Raw genomic sequence first — 22,275 nt, 5'->3', positions numbered from 1 at the left:
ATGTTTGCAATCGATTAAAGAAGTCCTTGCGTATCAATTCGAGCCGTCTGGACTCCAATCTAGAGTCTCAGAAAATGCACAAGATGGCGCACAAGCTCCGTGGGAAATGGTTGCTTTGTCCGCTGGGAATTTGTGTCAACTTACACCTTCTTTATACGTGTTACCGCAATTGGCTGTGACACGTAACGATTCACCATTGCGTTATTTATGTAGTTTTCCTTCTAATTTCGCGATCAACACGATGTTTTCAGATGAAAAAAAGTACCCAAAATGCATTGTGTGTCGCTCTCTCGGTCAGGGGCGTTCCCTCCGTGACATCACTTTGGGCAGCGTCATCAACTCGAAAACAAGACTTCCTGAATATTCAGCGCGAGTCTTAAAACGTAAAATATCTACTGAGCGTATTTTACAAAGATTCCGCCGCATATAGCTATATTTTACGTTTTAAGACTCTCACTGAATATTCAGGAAGTCTTGTTTTCGAGTTGATGACGATGCCTGACGTGACGTCACTGAAGGAACGCCCTTGACCGAGAAAGCGACACACAATGCATTTTGGGTACTTTGGTTTGAAAACTTTGTGTTGATCCGTGTTGATGGCGAAATTAGAAGGAAAACACAAATAACGCGATGGTGAATCGTTGTGTGTTGCGCCAAGACTACTATCTGATACTAGTTGAAACAAATTCCCAGCAGACAAATCAGCCCATTTCCAACAGAGCTTGGGCGCCATCTTTTTCTGGGACATTGGAGTCCTGATGGCTCGAATTGAAACGGAAGGACTTCTTTAATCGTTTGCAAACATTTATGCTTTCCTCTTCAGAATTATTTGAATCATATTCATAACTGGATGAGTAACAAGAAAGCATCTTCTCCGAATCTGAACTCTCTGAAGCCATTGTTTTGATCCTGGAGTAAGGCGAAGACGTCCTGGCGTGACATCACGAACAAGGGGGCGGGACCTTCTGAAACTCACAATTTCTGGGGTCATTTTGAAGTAGTTTTGGGACACTTTATAACTCATTTTTATTGATGTTTTGCATTTGACGAAAAATATCAGCCTGTGTGTTTTGGGTATTTTAGATGCTATAAAACGTTTTTCTGATGTGTCGGTTGTCCTTTAAGTTAAATGTGAAATATTTGTGCCATTCAAGTTCTGAGTCTTAAGTACTTTTGGAGCAAGTTTCGAGTCACTTAGTACGTTTTTGGAGCCCTGGCGTCAAGACCAAAGTCTCAAGTGATTTCCAAAGTTGCTCGCAGGTCCAAAGTTGTTCGGGGGACTTCCAAAAATAAGAATATTAATTAGAAAAAAAATGTGTCAAAGTACCACAGAATCAACATGATTTGATTCGAATGCGGTATCAGCGAAGTGCCTCGTGGTTTGGAAGTACAGTAAAGTCTCGTTATATCGATATCGGATATATCGATAGTCCCGGTTATATCGATACTATTTCTATGCACGCACGGAGAAAATTACATGCAAACAGGGTCTGATATATCGATAGTCCCGGTTATATCGATATTTTTCGGACTCCCTTGAATATCGATATAACGAGACTTTACTGTAGTTGCGTCCACCTTTGGCTCTCGTGCAAATTCTATGAGAGTCTCAAATATTTTGGTCAGTTTTAAGTCCTGTATCTTGAGTCACTTGGACCACACAACCAAAAAACAAAAACAAAGTACACATGGATTCACAACGTTCCTAGTAAGTTCCAAAGGCTTTCAGATTACGTCTTAATAGAGTCCCGATGGTTATTTTTACCTTAGAGATCTTACATTATTTGATCTCACTCTCATGCAAGTCCTTTTGGTCCAAGACTATCTATCAGAAGTCCCAGATTGCTTGTTCCACATTGCATGCAGGTCCATTTTGTCCCCGTCGACATCTCTGCGGAACAATAAAACTGGAGCGACATAAAAAAAAAATCCTTCCGGTCCTCACATTATTGCTTAATAAAAAATTACAAAAAAAAAAAAAAAAAAAACATCCAACCATGTTCTCGTCCCTCACACTGAGACAAAAGGACTTTGTTTTTCACAGCTTTCGCTACGACGTGTTCTAGCAGTGATTCGGGTTTCCCGAAAAGACCCCAAAGTTGCTGGCATGTTTGTATGGTGGAGGGTATCGAGTTCTTTGGAGTTAGTTTGACTTGATACATTGGCACACGTTGTAAAAATAAATACCCTGGAAATTTGGCACTGCTGGGAAATAATTATTATGAAAAAAAAACTACTGTTAACCAGACTTTTTTTTTTTTTTTAGCACAAAAGGTACACCTAAAATCTATCTAAACACGACGTAGTGCTTTTTCTTTGTAATACAGTAAAGTCTCGTTATATCGATATCGGATACAGTAAAGTCTCGTTATATCGATATCGGATACAGTAGAGTCTCGTTATATCGATATTCAAGGGAGTCCGAAAAAAATATCGATATAACCGGGACTATCGATATATCCGACCCTGTTTGCATGTAATTTTCTCCGTGCGTGCATAGAAATAGTATCGATATAACCGGGACTATCGATATATCCGATATCGATATAACGAGACTTTACTGTATATCGATAGTCCCGGTTATATCGATACTATTTCTATGCACGCGCGGAGAAAATTACATGCAAACAGGGTCGGATATATCGATAGTCCCGGTTATATCGATATTTTTTCGGACTCCCTTGAATATCGATATAACGAGACTTTACTGTATTTCTGCATTGTTTTCCATACAAGTAATCAAAATGGATCATCATACCTTCCATTTTGAATTGGCAATCGAAACTTAAAATGGCGGAAGATTTTTGTTTTCCAATCTAAAAATAAATATAAATAAATGGTAATGGTAATAAACTAATGTACGGACTCGTCTTAAAACGTAAAATATAGCTATATTCGGTGGAATCTTTGTAAAATACGCTCAGTAGAAGTCATTTGAAGCCATTTTACAAATTTTGGACACAACTTGTCCGGAGACGTCGGTTGTCCTTTAAAATCAATCCAATCACGTCACAGTTTCAATTCCCAATTTAACAAAAATGGAAGTGTATGTGGATTAAAATCCTCCTAGCAACAGACAAAAGTCAAAACTTTTGGTTGGCTCACCGCGCAGTTCCTACGTGCTAGCGTAGCCTCACAAGTGACCCCTCAAAGGTGCTGGTGACGGGCCGGCGAGGGTCCCCGCCGAATGTCCCTGGAGGCGTTGCAGCTCCAGGATGCTGTCAATGGCGCTCTGCAGGTGTTGGCTGAGCATGTTGTCTTCTCGCATGGAGCCGAGGGGCGGCGCTGGCGGCGCGTCCATCCTGAGGCATTTCGCCTTAGGGGTATCCGGTGGGCTTGGCGCCGGAAGGTTTTTCTTTTTGGATTCTGCTCCGTTGGGGATTTTGTCATGGCGCTGAGAATGCCGCGACGCTCCGTTGGACAGCTTCCCCGCGTGGTCCCGTTTGAGCCCCGAGTCGCTGGCGAAACTGTACGCGGCCTTGCGAGAACTGCTTTCTTGCTTAATGGTGAGCCTGAGAGCTCCACGTGAGCTGGAACGGTACGTTTTTAGCCCGGGCGGGCGATTGGTCCAATCCTGGGATGGCGACGGACGCTGCGAGATCCCCGACTGGTGCGAGGAAGATGCTGGGGAGGTCAAGGACATCAAGAACGACTCTGAAATGATTAAAGTTCTCGATCAACACAATATTCGGACGTAAAGGAAAACAAGGGTGTAGCGTGACCTTGTGATGAGCAGAAATCTTTACGTCTGTGTAAGGTCTCAGTCGTACAGGAGTGGTCCATCGATGAGAAGGTTTCTTCAGCCGTCATCTGTACTTCTTTGAAGGCGTCGGACGTTTCGCTTCTTATCCAAGAGGCTTCGTCAGCGTACTAAAATCTTTTGCTGGTAGTTTCAGTAGTATATATGTAGATATCCCTACTGTCCGGACGTGGCGGTGCCAGACTCTGCGATGATTGGTCCCTGCTCTCAGGTTGGAGGGAGCAGAGGACTACTCTCTGCGGCTACACTGATTACTTCTATTGTCCTGACTGATTACTTCTATTGTCCTGCCTGAGTATGGGGCCTACGACTGGCCTGATTGCCCCATGTGACCTGGTATCACTTCATGAGCATAACTAAGCCTATATTGCCTAAGCAGTCTCTTGTACGAACGATCCAAATTGAACCTCACCCCACCATGGCGATTTAGTGAAGGATTTTGCTGTTTTATGAAAATAGCTTCTTTTACTCCCCTTTCAAACCATCTATTTTCTTTTGATCTTAACCTCATTGTCGTCAAATGAGTGGTTGCTAGCTTTTACGTGCATATGTACTGCCGATTGAAGCTCACTACTATCCCTGCGATGTTGATAAAATCTTTTTTTGAGAATTTGTTGAATCTCCCCAATGTAAATTGAATTATAATAAATTGAAATTGAACCTTACCCCACCATGGCGATTTAGTGAAGGGTTTTGATGTTTTATTAAAATGCCTTCTTTTACTCCCCTATTAGGCAGGACAATAGAAGTCATCAGTCAGGACAATAGAAGTAATCAGTGGAGCCGCAGGGGGTAGTCCTCTGCTCCCTCCAACCTGAGAGCAGGGACCAATCATCGCAGAGTCTGGCACCGCCAGGTCTGGACAGTAGGATATATATATATATATATATATATATATATATATATATATATATAGGGCCGAAACTACCAGCAAAAGATTTTAGTTCGCTGACGAAGCCTCTTGGATAAGAAGCGAACCAATCTCCACCTTCGAAGAAGTACAGATGACGGCTGAAGAAACTTTCTCATCGAAGAAATCTTTACGGTTGTCCCAATATTTCTGCGTGATGTTTGCGTATCGCTAACCTGGGTTTCTGTGTGCCCGCCGTCTATCCTCTCCCAGGGAAAAGCGCTCGGCCTGCAGGAAGAGACGCTCCAGCATCACCATCTCAGCAGACGGAGTCTGCTGCTGCGGGAAACGCTTTGGTTTTTAATTTGATATGTTCGTTTTTAACCACACGGTGACAAACAATCATGTCGTTTTTTTCTGTTTGTTTTTACCCATGTTTCCCTGACTAGCAGCTGCCGGTATTTGTTCACCATGTCCTTGGTGCGCTTGAACAGGAACCCCGAGACTGCGTCGAATTCCTGGTCCACTGCGGGAAGAATAACATCACAGTGACAGACAGTCAGAGGTGATATTCATAGTGGGTCCAATCCGACTGTGCGATGACGAGGAAAAAATGATACAAAATTAAGGTAAGTGAGCGAACTACGCAAAAAATGTTGATTAAAAAAATGCATTCCCTTAACATACGATTATTAGCTTCTCATACCGCCATACATTTTTAATTCATTCCCTGCCAGATGACGTGCAACAAGGTGTCCACTCCAGTGCCAGGGTTTTTGTCATTTTCATTCAAATTGCAGGACCCACAAAATATTGAGTTTCAGGACGACATAATCATTCAATTCAGCGTAAGAAACCTTAGATTCTCTTCTTTCATAAGAAAAAAAAGTTAATTCCTAAGTTATTTGGGTTATCTGAGCTTGAAATGGGGGTGGCTATACAAAAGGCAAATGCTGCCCCCTCGTGAGAGGGAAAAACATGGCCAAAGATCTGACCAAATCGTAAAATCACTTCAAATGAATTCTACTGAGCGCATTTTACAAAGATTCCACAGCATATCGCTATATTTTACGTTTTAAGACACGCGCTGAATATTCAGGAAGTCTTGTTTTCGAGTTGATGACGATGCCCTAAGTGACGTCACGGAGGGAACGCCCCTGACCGAGAAAGCGACACACAATGCATTTTGGGTACTTTTTTTTTCGGCTGAAAACACGGTGTTGATGGCGAAATTAGAAGGAAAACTACATAAATAACACGATGGTGTATCGTGTTTTGCAGCCAATTGCGGTAACACACATAAAGAAGGTGTAAGTTGACACAAATTCCCAGCTGACAAATCAGCTCATTTCCAATGGAGCTTGTGCGCCATCTTGTGCGCCATCTTGTGCATATTCTGGGCGCTACATTGGAATCCAGACGGCTAGAATTGATACGGAAGGACTTCTTTAATCGATTGCAAACATTTATGCTTTCCTCTTCAGAACTATTTGAATCATATTCATAACTGGATGAGTAACAAGAAAGCATCTTCTCCGAATCTAAACTCTCTGAAGCCATTGTTTTGATTCTGGAGCAGGGCAGTGTGTGACCAATAGTGATGTCACAAACAAGGGGGCGGGACTTTCTGAATCTGCCCAGTTCTGAGCTCATTTTGTGGCAGTTTTGGGACACTTTGAGTCATTTTTCTTGGCGTTTTGCATAAAACGTTTTTCTGATGTCAGTTAGGAAACAAAAAAAGTCCTTTAATGAATGCAACTAACCTAAAGCTAAGTCCTCCTGAGAAGGCGGGTGTCCGGCGCAGACGTGGTATGGCAACAGGCGGCGGGCAGCGTCCGTCAGAGTGCAGAATGCCGGGCCGGCGCGCGGGTGCTGGACCGCCAGGTGGTCCGAGCAAAGCAGCTCCTGGAACCTGAGAAATAGTCCGGTCGTTGTTATCGTAACTCATTCACTGCCATTCCTGAATTTATTCGACAATTGAAAGTATGACATAGAGCACCATTCCCGAATCAGTTCGCTTTGTTTTACTTGCAGGGGGTGCTGATAAAGCGCTGGTCAGACCTCTGGCAATGTTTTCCCCTTCCACGAGAGAGCAGCATTTGCCTTTTGTCCATGTTAGCGCTCTGTTACAGCTTCAGCTGTTGTTAAAGCGCTATATAAATCTATATATATACTATTATACTATTACTACTACTATTATTATTATTATTATTATTATTATTATTATTTTTTATTACTATTATATTATTATATTATTGTTATAATAATTATTATTATTATATAAATATTATGTAATATTATGTTTAAATTTTTTTATTGTTTTATTTTTATATTTTTATATTTTTATATTTATTTTTTATATATATATTTTTTTAATATATTATATATTTTTTATGTTTTTTATATTTTTTTATATATTTTTATATATTTTATATTTTTATATATTTTTTATTAATAAATAATTATTATTATTTGTAATTATTAATATTAATATTATAATTATTAGTATCTCTGTTTCCACCTGTGATGTCGGCTTGCTGGTGTGATAGTTTCCTCTGGCTGCAGCTCCGCGCCTGCTGGCTGTTCTCGCACAAATGACAAAAGAAGAATTATGTGAGAATTGTTTTTTAAAAAAAAAGACCACACAGTTTTCATTTTTCCCAAACCTGCTGGTTTCCTAGCTCGGGGCCGCTCTCCTCACGAGCAGGTGGTGCGCTCCGGTGCGCCTCCCGAGTGCTGGGAGAGGGTGACCGGATGTCGGGAGTCAGTACGTCGCTCTCGATAACCAAGGCAGCTGTCGGTGCTGACATGAATGAATTAGTTGGACGGCAGTACCTCTACTTATAAACATCTCTTCATATTAACTCATTCACTGCATATATTCTCTATAAATAACTTGGCAGAGGGCAGCAGAGGTTTGGTCGTTGGTCACGAATGGCTGCGTCCCCTGCTGGCAGTAAAAAAAAAAAAAAAAAAACGTCTCTAACAAAAACTTACTATTTTGTATGTGCAGTTGGACCGGAATGTCGGCACCTCCTCCATCTGAGGGGTCCGGCTGCAGTTGAGGCACTGGGATGCAGGCGACCAAAGAGGGCTCAGAGGAAGGGGAAGAAAACATCCCTCCGCCATCAACAAACAAAGCCTGCGAGTCCTGGAACTGATATTCCGGGATTTGATCCTGCGGGGATGAACCCTCCAATCCGTGGAGGGGGTTTGGATCGGGGTAGGTGACCGAGTCCTGCGGCGAAGGGGACGAGCCCAGCAGGGATGTGTCGGAGAGGAGAGGCGAGGACATGGCGGTCGTCGGTGGCTGGCTTTCTTGCTCGTTGTCCACCGGCGGGGTGAGGAAGTCCACTGGTACCGCCGGTACGACTCCAACCATCAGGTCAGTTGTGATAGGAGAGCTGAGTGTTTGCTGGGAGGGGGATGGAAAAAAAATCTTAATACTAAAACATATCCATAAACACTAATTATAACTTCATAAGGACTTTTAAAGGACAACCGACACCATTTTTTTGTTTCCTAACTGACGTCAGAAAAACGTTTTATGGCAGGCGTGTCAAAGTCATTTTTTTTGCCGCGGGCCACATGGTTTCCTCTCGAGGGCCGTTATGAATTTGGAGAACCCATTAGAATGTTTAAATCCCTTCAAATATTACATATAGAGCACACAGCAAATTAATGAATAACTCGTTTTCAAATCTGAAGTCAAGAATAATGACTTTTATTGTGGTTGACATCCAAAAATATGAAATTTCGGCTCAGATTTTAGCAATCGTCATGGAATTTAACAAGTTTGATTTGCTTTCGCGGGCCAAAAAAAAAAAGATGTGGCGAGCCGGATTTGGCCCGCGGGCCTTGACTTTGACACCTGTGTTTTATTGCATCTAAAATACCCAAAACACGCAGGCTGGTATTTTTAGTCAAATGCAAAACACCAATAAAAATGATTTAAAGTGTCCCAAAATTACTTCAAAATGACCTCGGGATGGTGAGTTTCAGAAGGTCCCGCCCCCTTGTTTGTGACGTCACGCCAAGACGTCTTGCATTGCTCCAGAATCAAAACAATGGCTTCAGATTCGGAGAAGATGCTTTCTTGTGACTCATCCAGTTATGAATATGATTCAAATAGTTCTGAAGAGGAAAGCATAAATGTTTGCAATCGATTAAAGAAGTCCTTCCGTATCAATTTGAGCCGTCAGTACTCCAATGTAGCACCCATAAAATGCACAAGCTCCGTTGGAAATGGGCTGATTTGTTTGCTGGGAAATTGTGTCAACTAGTATCAAATAGTAGTCTTGGTGCAGCACAAAACGATTCACCATCGTGTTATTTGTGTTTTCCTTCTAATTTCGCCATCAACACGAAGTTTTCAGACCAATCAAAGTACCCAAAATGCATTGTGTGTCGCTTTCTCGGTCAGGAGCGTTCCTTTCGTGACGTCACGTCAGTTATCGTCATAAACTCGAAAACAAGACTTCCTGAATATTCAGCGCGAGTCTTAAAACGTAAAATATAGCTATATGACGTGGAATCTTTGTAAAATACGCTCAGTAGTAGTCATTTGAAATGATTTTATAAATTATGGCCGCAACTTTTCCGCATGTGTCGTTTGTCCTTTAAATCATAAAAATCAAAATTACCTCTTTTAATGGTTGCATAAAGTCTTGATTCTGTGCCACGTCCTCCGTCACATGGGCCAAGTCCGAGGCCGGAGGAGGTTCCGGTGGGGGTGGCAGGACGGTGGCCGCAGCTGGCGAGGGGGCAACGGGTTGTAACGACGACTGCTCCTGGATTACCGGATCTGAGCTCTGCATGTGTGGAAAAATAACAAACTTGGGAAATGATTACTTTATTCTTGTTAGTTTTTAATTAAAAAATTGCTTACACTGCTCAAATTGATATGGAAGGACTTCTTTCAAGGACAACCGCCGTCTCCGGACAAGTTGTGTCCATAATTTGTAAAATGGCTTCAAATGACGTCTACTGAGCGTATTTTACAAAGATTCCACCGCATATAGCTATATTTTACGTTTTTGGACTCACGCTGAATATTCAGGAAGTCTTCTTTTTGAGTTGGTAACGAGTCCGAACGTGACGTCACTAAAGGACCGCCGTTGACCGTGAAAAAGACTCTTTCCTTCCATCACGTCTGTATGTATTTTGCTGTACTTGTGCTGTGTGGGGACCTCGTGTTGCACCCAAAAAGCCACCAGAAGGCCAGTAGAGGGCGTCCAAGCGCCATAAAGAATTTCTCAGCCTGTGGAAACGGACGTGGCCACAGGAAGTCGCCATTTTGTGCCTCTTTTTTTGGGTGAGAGATTTTCCCCCAATGTTGCCTCAAAATTGCATAAATAAATTCTTTAATCGATTGCAAACATGTATGCTTTCCTCTTCAGAACTATTTGAATCATAGTCATAACTGGATGTGTAACAAGAAAGCATATATTCTGAATCTGAAGCCATCGTTTTGATTCACAAGCAATGGCGGACATCTTGGCGTGACGTCACGAACTGGGGGCGGGACTTTCTGAAAATGCCCAATTCGCAGCTCAATTTTTTTTGCAGATTTTGGACACTTTAAGTCATTTTTATTGGTGTTTTGCACTTGACTAAAAATATCACACTGCGTGTTTTGGGTATTTTAGATGCTATAAAACGTTTTCTGGTGTCAGTTAAAAAAACAAAAAAGTGACGTCGGGTGTCCTTTAATCGATCGCAAATACTTATGCTTTCCTCTTCAGAACTACAGTAAAGTCTCGTTATATCGATATCGGTTATATCGATAGTACTGCTTATTACGATACTATTTCTATGAACGCAAGGAGAAAATTTACATGCCGCAGGATCGGATATATCGATAGTCCCGGTTATATCGATATTTTTTCCGACTCCTGAGAATATCGATATAATGAGACTTTACTGTATCATTATTAGTAGTCGTATTATTAGTAGTCGTGTTAGTAGTCGTATTAGTAGTATTAGCAGTAGCATTAGTAGTATTAGTATTATTATTGTCATTATTATTGTTACTATTATTATTATTATATTCTACTATTACTAATTTACTAATTAAACAATGTGTTCATTCATTAAAATTTATATTTATGCCTTAATGTTTTTGTATTAATTCAATTAAAAAACATTTATACATTCAATTTGATTTATTCATTCATTCAATTGTATGTATTTATGAATTCAACTGTATTTATGCATTTATAGATCTATTTATGTATCTATTTATTTATTCATTCAATTTTTAAAACAATTTTTAGTTATTCATTCAATTGTATTTATATATTTATTAAATTTTATTTAGTAATTCATTCCATTTTTTTACTTGGATATTATGTATTCATTGAATTTTTAGATATTTATTTATCTATTCATTTTTGTAATCATTTTTTTTTAATTTAGTTATTTATTCATTCAATTTTATTTATGTATTTATCTCTCTATTTATTCAATTTTAAACAATATTTATTCATTCAATTTCACTTATTTATGCAAATTTCCCCATTGTGGGACGAATAAAGGTTTTCTGATTCTGAAGTTTATTTATTCATTCATTCCAGTTTATTTATTTAAGTACAGTAAAGTCTCGTTATATCGATATTGGTTATATCGATAGTACTGCTTATTACGATACTATTTCTATGAACGCAAGGAGAAAATTTACATGCTGCAAAATCAGATATATCGATAGTCCGGTTATATCGATATTTTTTCCGACTCTCGAGAATATCGATATAACGAGACTTTACTGTATTTGAATCATATTCATAACTGGATGAGTAACAAGAAATGATCTTTTTTCTGAATCTGAACTCTTTGAAGCCATTGTTTTGATTCTGGAGCAAGGCAGTTTGTGAAGGAGTATCCTGACCTGATCCTTACAATCTTATAAGTTAGCCTCATGCTAAAATAAAACGCAAGTGATGCATCAAGTCGTTCGAATGGTGATTTACACACCGGAAAATACGGTGTGTAAACTTCTTAGATTATGTTATTTTGTGTGATTATAAACCTCACCCGATGATGAAAACCTTCCTCCGAGCGGCTTTTTTCCTCCGGGACGCTTCTCTCCGGTAGCACCACCACCGAGGCCGCTTGAAGACTCAACTGGGCGTCGCTCACGGCCGCCTGCGTAAAAGGCAACCCCTGCACCACCGACGGGGTGTTGACGATGGATATGGAGGCCAAATCCGAGGGGATCATCCCGGAGCCGTTGATCAGCGTGATGCGGTTTCCCAGCGCCGGACCGTGAACCAAGGCGGCCCTCTGCCCCTGCCCGCCGCTCACGTAGCCGCCGGCGAGCTGCGCCGGCATCTGGAAGACGGTCGGGGAGAAGATGGCGGCCTGGCCAAGCGTGAGCTGCGCGCGGCGGCGGTGGTGGTGGTGAACACGGGGCTAAAGTTGAGCCGTCTCTGGGGAACGGTGAGGATCTGCGAGGTGTCCACGATCTGCCCGGGGGTCGGTTGGGTGATGGTCACCTGGGATTGACCCGGGAGAAGGAACTGGTTTTGGCCTTGAAAGACTCCCTGAGGCTGGAGCACGAAGGAACCCCCCTGGTTGAGCAGCTGCAGGCTGACCGGTTTGGGGAAGGGATCGGGTGCCGCCGGTGCGGAAGGCTTCTGGGAAAGGAGAATATTGGGCGAGGCGGTTCCGGAAACGAGCGTTAGACCCGGAGCGGGTTTTTGCAGCTTCGGGCTGATCTGGACGAGTCTCGGTTGAATGCTGATGGGTAACTTGGGTTGAATGGCGAGGGGGGCGCCGCGCTGCAGGACCATCCCCGGCGCCGTGGCGACGAGAGGACGGGCGCTGGCGGATTTCTGGAGGATCATACCCGCCGAGCCCTGAACCGAAGACGTCTCCGGCGAAGGGGCGGGGAAAACGTTTCCGGGTAGGAGCCCCATCAACTGAGGCGGGGGGGCGGGTTTTAGAGAGGGGCAACCCGGGCCCGCGGCTAGCAAGGAGGGCTGCGGCGGCTCCACGGCTGCCTGAGTGTCTCTGTGCGAGGCTGTGGTGCCGACGGGTTTGGCTACAAAGGGGGGCAGGGGTGGCGTTAGGGCGGCGGGGGAAAGAGAGTCCCCCGTTTGGGCCACAGTCTGCTCCGTAATGTCGGCCTCCTTCAGACTCTGCTGCAGGATGTCGCAGCAGGTCACTTCCTCTTTCGCCGCCGTCGCCTAGAGAAGTGTCATGGGGACATTTTTAGCTCTGTGTGTGTTTTGTATTAATAATGATACAGTGATACCTTGGCTTACGAACTTAATTGGTTGCCAGAGTGTGTAAGGCAAAAGTGTGTATCCCAAAAATTAATTTCCCATAGGAAACCATTAAAATGAGAATAATCCGTTCTCCGGTCCCCCAAAAACATATTTTTTTTACTTTCTAATCTTCTAAGCCTTAAAACTACACAAAATATACCTTATTTTATGTATAATAAATGTGCTATGATATTATAATTAAAGAAACTGTACTGTATAATAAAATCGTTTTATTTACCTTTGTGATGGTCGATGGCTTGATGGAATGGAGTGGCCGGTTTCATCAACATTAAACACTTGATGAGGAACATAACCTTCTTTCACCATCTTGAGGAATTATCCATTGTAGGTGCTTTATCTGCGATAATTTTACCTAGTTCCTCATCAATTGTGTTCTGTTTAGCTCGGTTGATAGCTTTTTGCATCAAGTGTACAGATGGCTTCTGCGGTTTATTTCTGGAGCCTGATTGATGGGAATTTTAACCTTGCAGTCTACACTCGGCCTTTGAACTTCTATCAAAGTTGAAACGAGTCCAAATGTAACTGTTTTCTATCCATTTTCTCACTCTCTGTCATCTGCCTGTCTCTAATGTTTAAACCACCTCCCCTCACTGCTACGTTCTTGACCAATCACGTGGCTTTAACCGAAGACTGGGGGCGGGGAATAGAGGACAAAATAAATGTCGACAGCCATTTTCTTTTTTTGGGAGAATGGCTTCACTCTCTCTCTCTGTCTGTAACCCCCCCCTACCCCACTGCTGCGTTTTTGACCAATCACGTGGCTTTTACCAACGACTGGGGGCGGGGAATAGAGGACCAAAACAAGCCGGCTGCCATTTTCTTTTAGAAGAAAGGGCTCATTCGCAAACGACACATCACTCATTGTGGCAGTTCCGTGTGTATCCCGAAAAATAGTTTGTATGCCAAGGTAAAATTTTCATAAATTTAACGTTTATCAACCGAAAAGTTCGTAAGCCAAGGGGTTCGTAAACCGAGGTATCACTGTAATACGTTTCATTTCTAAGCGCCTTTCAAAACTCTCAAGGACACTCTACAGTCACAGGATAAGTTTTTTTCTGTGGGTGAGCAGCGGCAGCCACATGCGCTAGCGTTCACTCAACCCCGAAGTAACTCAAATAGATAGCAAGCTAGCTAATTAGCGAATAGATAACTATTAGCCAGCGAAAAAACTAAATAACAAATAATATGACAACACAAAGACACAGTCATTCATACACTTTACTTCTCCAGTTTGTTACAGAAGATTGAGGTCCTGATTCTCACCTCCTCCTTCGATTGGCACTTGGAGCTAACCGGTGGCTCGCCCTGCGGGAGCTCGCCCTGCGGCACCTCCCCCCGCCCGGGGTCGTGGGTGCATTCCGGTGATGAGAGGAGCGCCTCCTCCAGGAAGGAGAGATCAACGCAATCGGGCGGCGGCGTCCCTGGGGAGCCTCCATCATCCCCCAGCAGAGAGACCGGACTCTGAAGTACAAGTACACTCACGCTTTTTGAGGTAGTAGGTTTTTTTAATTGTATTTATTATTGTTTTAACCATCAATATATTCAGTGTCACAAATTCAACAATTTGGACCATTTTGGTTTGTCTAACTAGATTTCTTTTTGATATAAATAAGCTTTTTTTTAAAGGACAACCGACATCTCCGCACAAGTTGTGTCCATAATTTGTAAAATAGCTTCAAATGACTTCTACTGAGCGTATTTTAATAAGATTCCACCGCATATATAGCTATATTTTACCTTTTAAGACTCGTTCTGAATATTCAGGAAGTCTTGTTTTTGAGTTGGTGACGAGTCCGTACATGACGTCACGAAAGGACCGCCCCCTGACCGAAAAAAGACACATTGTAGCAGTCCTTCCATCACGTCAATGGATTTTGCTGTTCATGTTTGGTCTGAGAACCGTGTTGCACCCAAAAGCTGCCAGAAGAGGGCATCCAAGCTCCATATAAGGAATTTATCAGCCTGTGGAAGCGGAGGTGGCCACTGGAGGTCGCCATTTTGTGCCTCTATTTTTTGGGGTGAGAGATTTTCCCCCAATGTTGCCTCAAAATGGCACATATAATTCTTTCCTTTTCCTTTCATCACTTTGCTGCTGTGAAATGTAAATTTCTCCACTGTGAGACTAATAAAGGCAAATCCAATCCAATCGATTGCAAACATGTATGCTTTCCTCTTCGGAACTATTTGAATCATATTCATAACTGAACGAGTAACAAGAAAGCATATTTTCCGAATCTGAAGCCATTGTTTAGATTCTCGAGCAATGCAAGACGTGGGGGCGGGACTTTCTGAAAATGCCCAATTCGCAGCTCAATTTTTTGCAGGTTTTGGACACTTAGTCATTTCGATTGGTGTTTTGCATTTGACTAAAAATATCATACTGCGTGTTTTGGGTATTTTAGATGCTATAAAACGTTTTTCTGATGTCAGTTAAAAAACAAAAAAGTGACGTCGGTTGTCCTTTAATTCTCACCAAATTTCAAACTAGATTTCTTTTTAGCTTACATACAACTTTTTTTTTTATTTACACCAAATTTCTACCCAGATTTCATTTTACTATTAAATAATTTCTAACCTTTTTTTTATTCCCACCAAATTTCTAACTAGATTTTTTTTTTTTTAAATATAAATAATTTCTAACTTTTTTTAATTACCACCGAATTTCTACCTAGATTTTTTTTTTAACTATAAAATAATTTCTGAGTCAAAAATTAAAAAGCTCAATTTTGTTTGGGTTGAAATTTTAAGACAAATATAATTGTAATCTTTTTTTTTTAAATTAAAGGACAAAAAAGATTCTAAACTTCCCACTAGCCAAAACTCACCGGGGCATCTGCAAAGAGGGACGTCTCGCCAGAGGAGGCGCTAAGGAGCAGATCTTCATCTCGCAGCTGGGTAGAGGAAAAAGAGGTAACATTTTTGAGCAAAAATGGAAGCAATCACATTGCGGGAGAATTCTTATTTATTTTTTAGTCACCTCAGCCGTTCCATGAAGGAAGTCGTTCAGAGCTTGGGGGTCACTAAAATGTACAACAATACACAATTCCGTCTGAGAAATGCTCGCAGTGATGCCTCAAGATGCAAGTTTAGCTTAATGCTAACAAACAATTGAAAACTTCGTAGACCGGCTAGCAAATAGCATCACGGTCACAATGTTGGCATAGAATGGAATCAGGATTTTTAATTATTACTATTTTCTTTTTGCACTGAAACTTCAGTTTCAAGTTTGATTTTTATGATGTGTTCATTTGTCTGTATTTCCTTTCTCGTCTAAGATTACAATAATCTCTTTCCAAAATTCATTTTCTTTTCTGACCCATACGTACCACAAAACATCAAGAAGACAAGTCCCGTCTTCATCCTCCATGTCCACTGCGAGAGTACAAAAAATGTCACTTTAAAAAAATAAAATTAATAAAAATGAGAGAGAGAGAATCCATAGATATATATTATATATATATAAATAATAATAATACATACATTTTATTTATAAGCGCCTTTCAAAACTCTCAAGGTCACATCTTTTCCTTTCGGCTTTTCCCATCAAGGGGTCGTTAAATATATATTCACAAAATTAAATATATATATATATATATATATATATATATCCTTTCAGTATACCTAACAGATTTTTTTAGACACATTTTAAAATAAATTTAAATAAAAAGTGTTTTCTTGATTTAAATTTTTAACATTTTTATCAATTGTATTTGAAAAAAAAGTGAAGTTCAACTACTTAGTAAAAAAATCTAATTTGTGTTTATGATAAAACAATTGTCGTCTCCCATTAATTTAAATTACATTTAAAAAAATAAACAAAGTATATTCAACATATTTTAATATGTGTGCAGAGCTTCTCTAGCAGAAAAAAATACAATTCAAGGAAGGAAGAAAACTACTAAACAGCAAAACAACTGAGTGCAAGAACTCATTTCCCTCCCCCCCCCCCCACCCATATAAAAACACACTCAGAATTTTAATATTATTGAAGTATAAAATATGTCCTGAATATCATTTCACCACCCCCCCCCCAAAAAAAAAAAAAATGTTTTAGTCGAGTTAATAGTGATATTACAACTATAAACTACAGTTGCAAGTGCAACAAGTGCAGTTGTGACACACACATTCCTGTTTCAATGGTTTTTGTGAGGTCCGGATAACTCCAGATAAGGTGTGAGGACCACCGTTGCTGATAAGTTTAGAGAAGAACTAGTGTTACATTTGAACACTAAATGTCACCCCATTTGCCACTTCAACTTCTTAAAAAAACAAAGAAATAAAAAGTGGACTTGAAACTTAACAGCAGGAGTGAGGTGTTCTGAATGGGGACATTCAAAGTCCTCACCCTTGTAGTGAATTTGGTTAAAATATTGTTTTACTTTCTGTGGCATGAATTTTTTCCTGACATTAACCACACACATAAAGATACACAGTGAGAAAAAAAAAGTGTGTTTCCAAGTGAAATGAAAATACACATAAAATCATTTTGGGTGAATTTGTGAGGACCTCTCTGAAACTTTAACAGATACATATATAGACCCTATAAAAGCCTTTAGAATGGGAACAACTTGAGGACCGACCAAAAGGTCCTCACTTGTCAAGAATGTCCTCACTACGTATGGTATAGATCTATTAGCTAGCTATTAGCTAGCTAGCTTCCTATCTATTTGAGTTACTTCCGGGTTGAGGGAACGCTGGCGTGTGTGGCTGCCGCTGCTCACCCACAGAAAAACTTAACCTGTGACTGTAAAGTGACATTGAGAGTTTTGAAAGGCGCTTGAAAATTAAATGTATTATTATTCTAAAATGTTAGTGGTCCTCACAAGACTAGTCATACACACACACACACACACACACACACACACACACACACACACACACACACACACACACACACACACCCGTTGTCTAGGATTCCCCCTTTGCATGACGACACCTACTTCACTGGCAAGAGGCTCCATACAGAGCGGTCGGTGAGAGTGCAGGTGGCCGCCTCATGGGGAGTGTCGGCCGGGCTCGGTCGGCTGAAGGAGTCGCTGGCTGCTGGAGGATAACGGGGAGCGAGAGGAGTGGGTGGAGACGGGGGCACACTCCTGGCCGGCGAACATGTGACGGCTGCGGGGAGACGGCGCCTGCTGGAGCATGGCTGCTGCGGAGGGTCTTGAAATAGAACATAGTTCAGTGTACCCCTTTTTTTTTAAATAAAAAAGCGTGGGGTGGGGGCGGGTGTTGTTTACCTCACCGACAACCGCATTAGGACATCACGCCCCCCACTTTCCAAACAAACCCTCATCTGACGATAAATACGATGGTTTTTGAACCAGAATTGGTATTTTTTTTTCACATTTATTTCTGCTTTTCCCCCTAATTTTGGTGTGGGTGATGGGATGTTGGGAGAAAAGGGGAGTGATGCTGACAAAAGATGCGGCGCGTGGAAGCGTCGCGGACCCCCTCCTACGAAGCATCGAGACGAGCACGCACGCACGCACGCTCGACGTCTTCTGATGAACAAGTGAGTGGAGATGGGGAGGGAAAAATAAGGGCAAAAAAAGGAGAAGACTCACCCCTTTCTTTGTGCTTTATTGTCCTGTCAAGCGGGCCCGTGCGCCATCGATTCTCACACTCAGAGGACTCCTTTCAGATGCTAAATGCAGGAGGGGGGGGCGTGGAGGGTGTGTGTGCGCGCGCGCGTGTGTGTGTAGCAGACGGCAAGAGTCGATCACACGACACAAAGGTGCCGAGAGAGAGAGAAAGGAAGGAGGTGGGGGGAAAAAGACGACACGGATCATCCGTGAGCATCGGCGGCTAGCAAGACGAAGGGCGGCCGACTCCTGAGCACCTCAAGTCGGATGACGTCGGAGGTGAGTCCCGCTCTTTACCGCCGAGCTCCAGTTCGTAAACAAACACGGTAAAAAGAAATCACGACAACATTTTCGTACGTTTCGATACATGTCTTGAAAAAGGTGTGAATTTTGTTTCAACTTGCCTTTATTTTCCCCCCCCCCCAAAAAAAGTATTTTCGAAATTATAACTTTTATATCTGGTATTGATACAGTCCATTATGTATTGTTTATCGCCGCCATTTTTTTCTCCATTCAAATTCTTCTCTGAATGAACGTAGTTTGTTTTCAAATACCAAGATGTTTCTTCTTAAATGACAACTTTTAAACAATTTTAATTTGTCTGATTGATATAACTCTCGAACGTCAATTGTCAGAAATCCCCTTCTTCACATGTAAAATTCATTTTTTTTTCCCAGCCTCGATTCTCAAACTGTAATTGGAAATTTGCGATTTTAGTTTAAACTATGACAACGTTTGTTCCGCAAATTACAATTTTATTCATGTAAAATGAAGAAAATAAAATCAAACTTTAATTACAGCATTGCCATGCACGCTTTTCAAACTGCTTGGTCACAAGTATCCATCATAAAGTCCACAAGAAACAAGCTAATGGCAGCTGAGTCAGACTAACGACTTGATTGTACAATACAGTTTATTTCTCTCATTACAATAGCACATTTATTATACATAAAATAAGGTATATTTTGTGTAGTTTAAGCCTTATTTCGTAGTAAATTATGTTCTATGAGGACCTGAGTAACGGATTATTCTCATTGTAATAGTTTCTTATGGGAAATAAATGTTTGGCAGAGGAACTTTTTGCCTCATCTTACACACACTTTCTGGGAACCAACCAGGCGTATTTATTTACATTTGTTCGTGCTTATTCATTTATGTATTTATACATGTATTTAAATATGTATTCATGTATGTGGCTGCTGCTGCTCACCCGCAGAAAAAATATCCTGTGACTGTAAAGTGTCCTTGAGAGTTTTGAGAGGCGCTTAAAAATGAAATTTATTATTATTATTCAATCCAATAATTTAACTTGGGCTGCCACTTTCAGTCGACGGAAAATGACGTCACATGTGAGCCGTGGAACTGTAGTTGACAACAAGTGGCAAGCAAAATGGCCGTCCCGAGATAGATTAAAGCAGGTAATATTTTTTCCTACAGTCCCCAAACACAACATGAATTGGATGAAAGCTATTGGAAAGAAACATTTAATGAAATCTTCCCTTTCAACTCCAACTTAATTCTGAGGAATTTTGTCTTGTAAAATCATTCGCAGATGTGTTTTTTTTTCTTCTAAAATGCAATATTCCTTTTAATTGTCTGTATAAACTCTGTCGTACAGGAGTGGTCCATGGATGAGGTTTCTTCAGCCATCATCTGTACTTCTTTGAAGGTGTCGGACGTTTCGCTTCTTCTCCAAAAGGCTCCATCAAGGGGTTGAAAGGTGAGTAAAAGAAGCTAATTTCATAAAACAGCAAAATCTTTCACTGAACCGCCATGGTGGGGTGATGTTCAATTTGTTCGTACAACAGACTGCATAGGCAACATAGGCTTAGTTATGCTGATGAGGTGATACCAGAGCAAATGGGGCAATCAGGCCAGTCGTAGACCCCAGGCAGGACAATAGAAGTAAGCAGTGTAGCCTCAGGGGATAGTCCTCTGCTCCCCCCAACCTGAGAGCAGGCGACCTATCATAGCAGAGTCTGGCACCGCCACCTCTGGACAGTAGGGATATATATATAGGTTGAAAACTACCAGCAAAAAAATAGTTCGCTGACGAATCCTCTTGGATAAGAAGTGAAACACCTTCAAAGAAGTGCAGATGACGGCTGAAGAAACCTTCTCATCGATTCCTTTTAATCTTATTTTCAGAAAAATAGGTCATGACTTTTTTTCCCCCTATAACTTCAACATCCAAAGCAAACCAGCGTGAATGCATTAGTTTCTTTTATGTAAATGAAATCTTTATTTTTGTCACACAAACATTAAAATAGAGAATATGCCTTCCTTCAAGTGGGGGGGAAAAAACCAGCAAAGGGAAAGTGAGGGTGTTTTTTTTTTTTTTAGGAAAAGAAGACGTCTTCAGTTGGCAGCTTGCTGTGCCTGACGCCGCAGTAGCACGTAGATCTTCTCCTTGATCCAATCCTTGTTGTTGGGCTGGTACGTCTGCGTGTCGGCGCGGTACCTGCCCGACAAAGTTTAATGTGGGCTCATTTTAACATAGGAGTCAGTTACAGTGCTTAGGAGAAACCTTCACATTGCCCCGTTAAATTTCGGATGTTCTAGACGGCTTTTTTCCTGACATATATTTTGCTTTCCAGCGGAAGCCTCGAAATTTTGGGCCCCGGTTCCGACGTACGATGGTAGCTATGAGGTTGATTCTGTCACATTTCCAGCCATACTTGTTCAAAACATCAACTGCGGCTTTTTTTGTTGTTGTTTTTACTTACACCAGACAGCTGAGATCCGCCAAGTCGTCGATGAAGTCAAAAAGCTGGCTGATGTCGTACGTGATTGACGGACTGTTTGGGTTCATCCTCTTCAGATGCTCCTCATACATCTTGCACACACCTTTTGTCCAAGACAAACAGGTTTTACGACAATAATTCAACGGTACTGAACCAAAATATAACACGAGCAAACTGGATATGATTATAGAAGTTTCTTTCTACACTGTAGTCACTTTACCTTCCATGCACTCATTGACAGACTCGTAGTCAGCATATGTTCTTCCCTCTGACCGCTTGGTAGGTTGCACCAGCAGGATGGTGTGAGACTACGGGCAGCAGTTAATCAATGTTTAGCAGCCGATTGTGTTTATGCACAGGCAAACACATTATGTCGCAATGGTCGAAGCTGTCCCACGTTAAAGCCAATGGGTAAGCTGAGCTGCAGTGATAATAATATCCTGCTAAGTGTAACTTGGTGATGAGGTGCAGCATTATTCAGAAATGGACACGTGGTGGTTATGAATTTCGCTTAATTGTACATTATGTATTTATTATTTTTCCAAAACGAAAAGTCGTTTGCGATATATTAAATCGAGGTCTCTCATGTTTATGCTAACTTTTAGCCCACAGCTAGCAAGAGGCGCTCATTTTACTCTTTCATAATTTAAAATAACGTCTTGAGTAACAGGTTTCACTTGAAACTACACCTCTTTTTGTGAACACCATACCTACCATGCTTAAAACGTGGTTTGGATGGATTTTGTCAAGGTTTTGCCGATCGGCGTCGTGTTTTCTTCGGTGTTGCTTGGGGTAGTTGACCTCTGAACCGGAACTACAAAGGAGGGGATGGGGGTCGACACATTTCGGGTTTTTCGATTTCGGAAATGTGTTGTGAAATAAAATTCAGGTTTCATTTTAACATTACATTTTTTTTATGAGTGCATTGACATCGATTAATATTCAATCGACCCTCTACAATTTATACAATTGTAATTTATATCACAATGTAAAATAATATACAATGTAAATATAATAAGAATACATTTTTGTTTTTATAGATATACTTAAT

At 41.3% G+C, this 22,275-nt stretch overlaps 2 protein-coding genes across 2 annotated transcripts; both read right to left on the bottom strand.

Annotated features, from left to right (window-relative positions):
- Positions 1–2,640: 2,640 nt before the first annotated feature.
- Positions 2,641–18,754, bottom strand: LOC148893347 (BRD4-interacting chromatin-remodeling complex-associated protein). Its single transcript, XM_089004101.1, is given in 15 exon segments — positions 2,641–3,654; positions 4,847–4,949; positions 5,042–5,136; positions 6,374–6,522; positions 7,132–7,190; positions 7,277–7,413; positions 7,608–8,025; positions 9,254–9,421; positions 11,643–11,999; positions 12,002–12,796; positions 14,162–14,359; positions 15,724–15,789; positions 15,876–15,918; positions 16,225–16,270; positions 17,839–18,754. Coding segments are annotated over 15 exon segments (3,156 nt in total). The 5' UTR covers positions 17,840–18,754; the 3' UTR covers positions 2,641–3,133.
- Positions 18,755–20,698: 1,944 nt separating this feature from the next.
- LOC148893346 (enhancer of rudimentary homolog) lies at positions 20,699–22,040 on the bottom strand. The gene is made up of 4 exons (XM_089004110.1): positions 21,939–22,040; positions 21,445–21,532; positions 21,207–21,327; positions 20,699–20,941 (listed from the first exon to the last, which is right to left on the bottom strand). Exons 1-4 carry the CDS (start codon positions 21,939–21,941, stop codon positions 20,839–20,841), a joined length of 315 nt encoding a protein of 104 aa, XP_088860236.1. The 5' UTR covers positions 21,942–22,040; the 3' UTR covers positions 20,699–20,838.
- Positions 22,041–22,275: the final 235 nt, after the last annotated feature.

This window comes from Hippocampus bargibanti, linkage group LG09, assembly GCF_051943395.1.
Source record: "Hippocampus bargibanti isolate YZ-2025 linkage group LG09, ASM5194339v1, whole genome shotgun sequence".
Taxonomy (NCBI): Eukaryota; Metazoa; Chordata; class Actinopteri; order Syngnathiformes; family Syngnathidae; genus Hippocampus; species Hippocampus bargibanti.
Note: the sequence above shows the minus strand (reverse complement) of the source record. Positions and strands in the feature narration are given on the sequence as shown.

Bases quoted from the DNA above. Each gene is read 5' to 3' on its own strand.
- LOC148893346 (XM_089004110.1), bottom strand. The intron at 21,328-21,444 runs GTAAAGTGACTA...CTTGGACAAAAG, and splicing joins TGTCAATGAGTGCATGGAAG to GTGTGTGCAAGATGTATGAG. The intron at 20,942-21,206 runs GTAAGTAAAAAC...TTTGTCGGGCAG, and splicing joins GCGGATCTCAGCTGTCTGGT to GTACCGCGCCGACACGCAGA.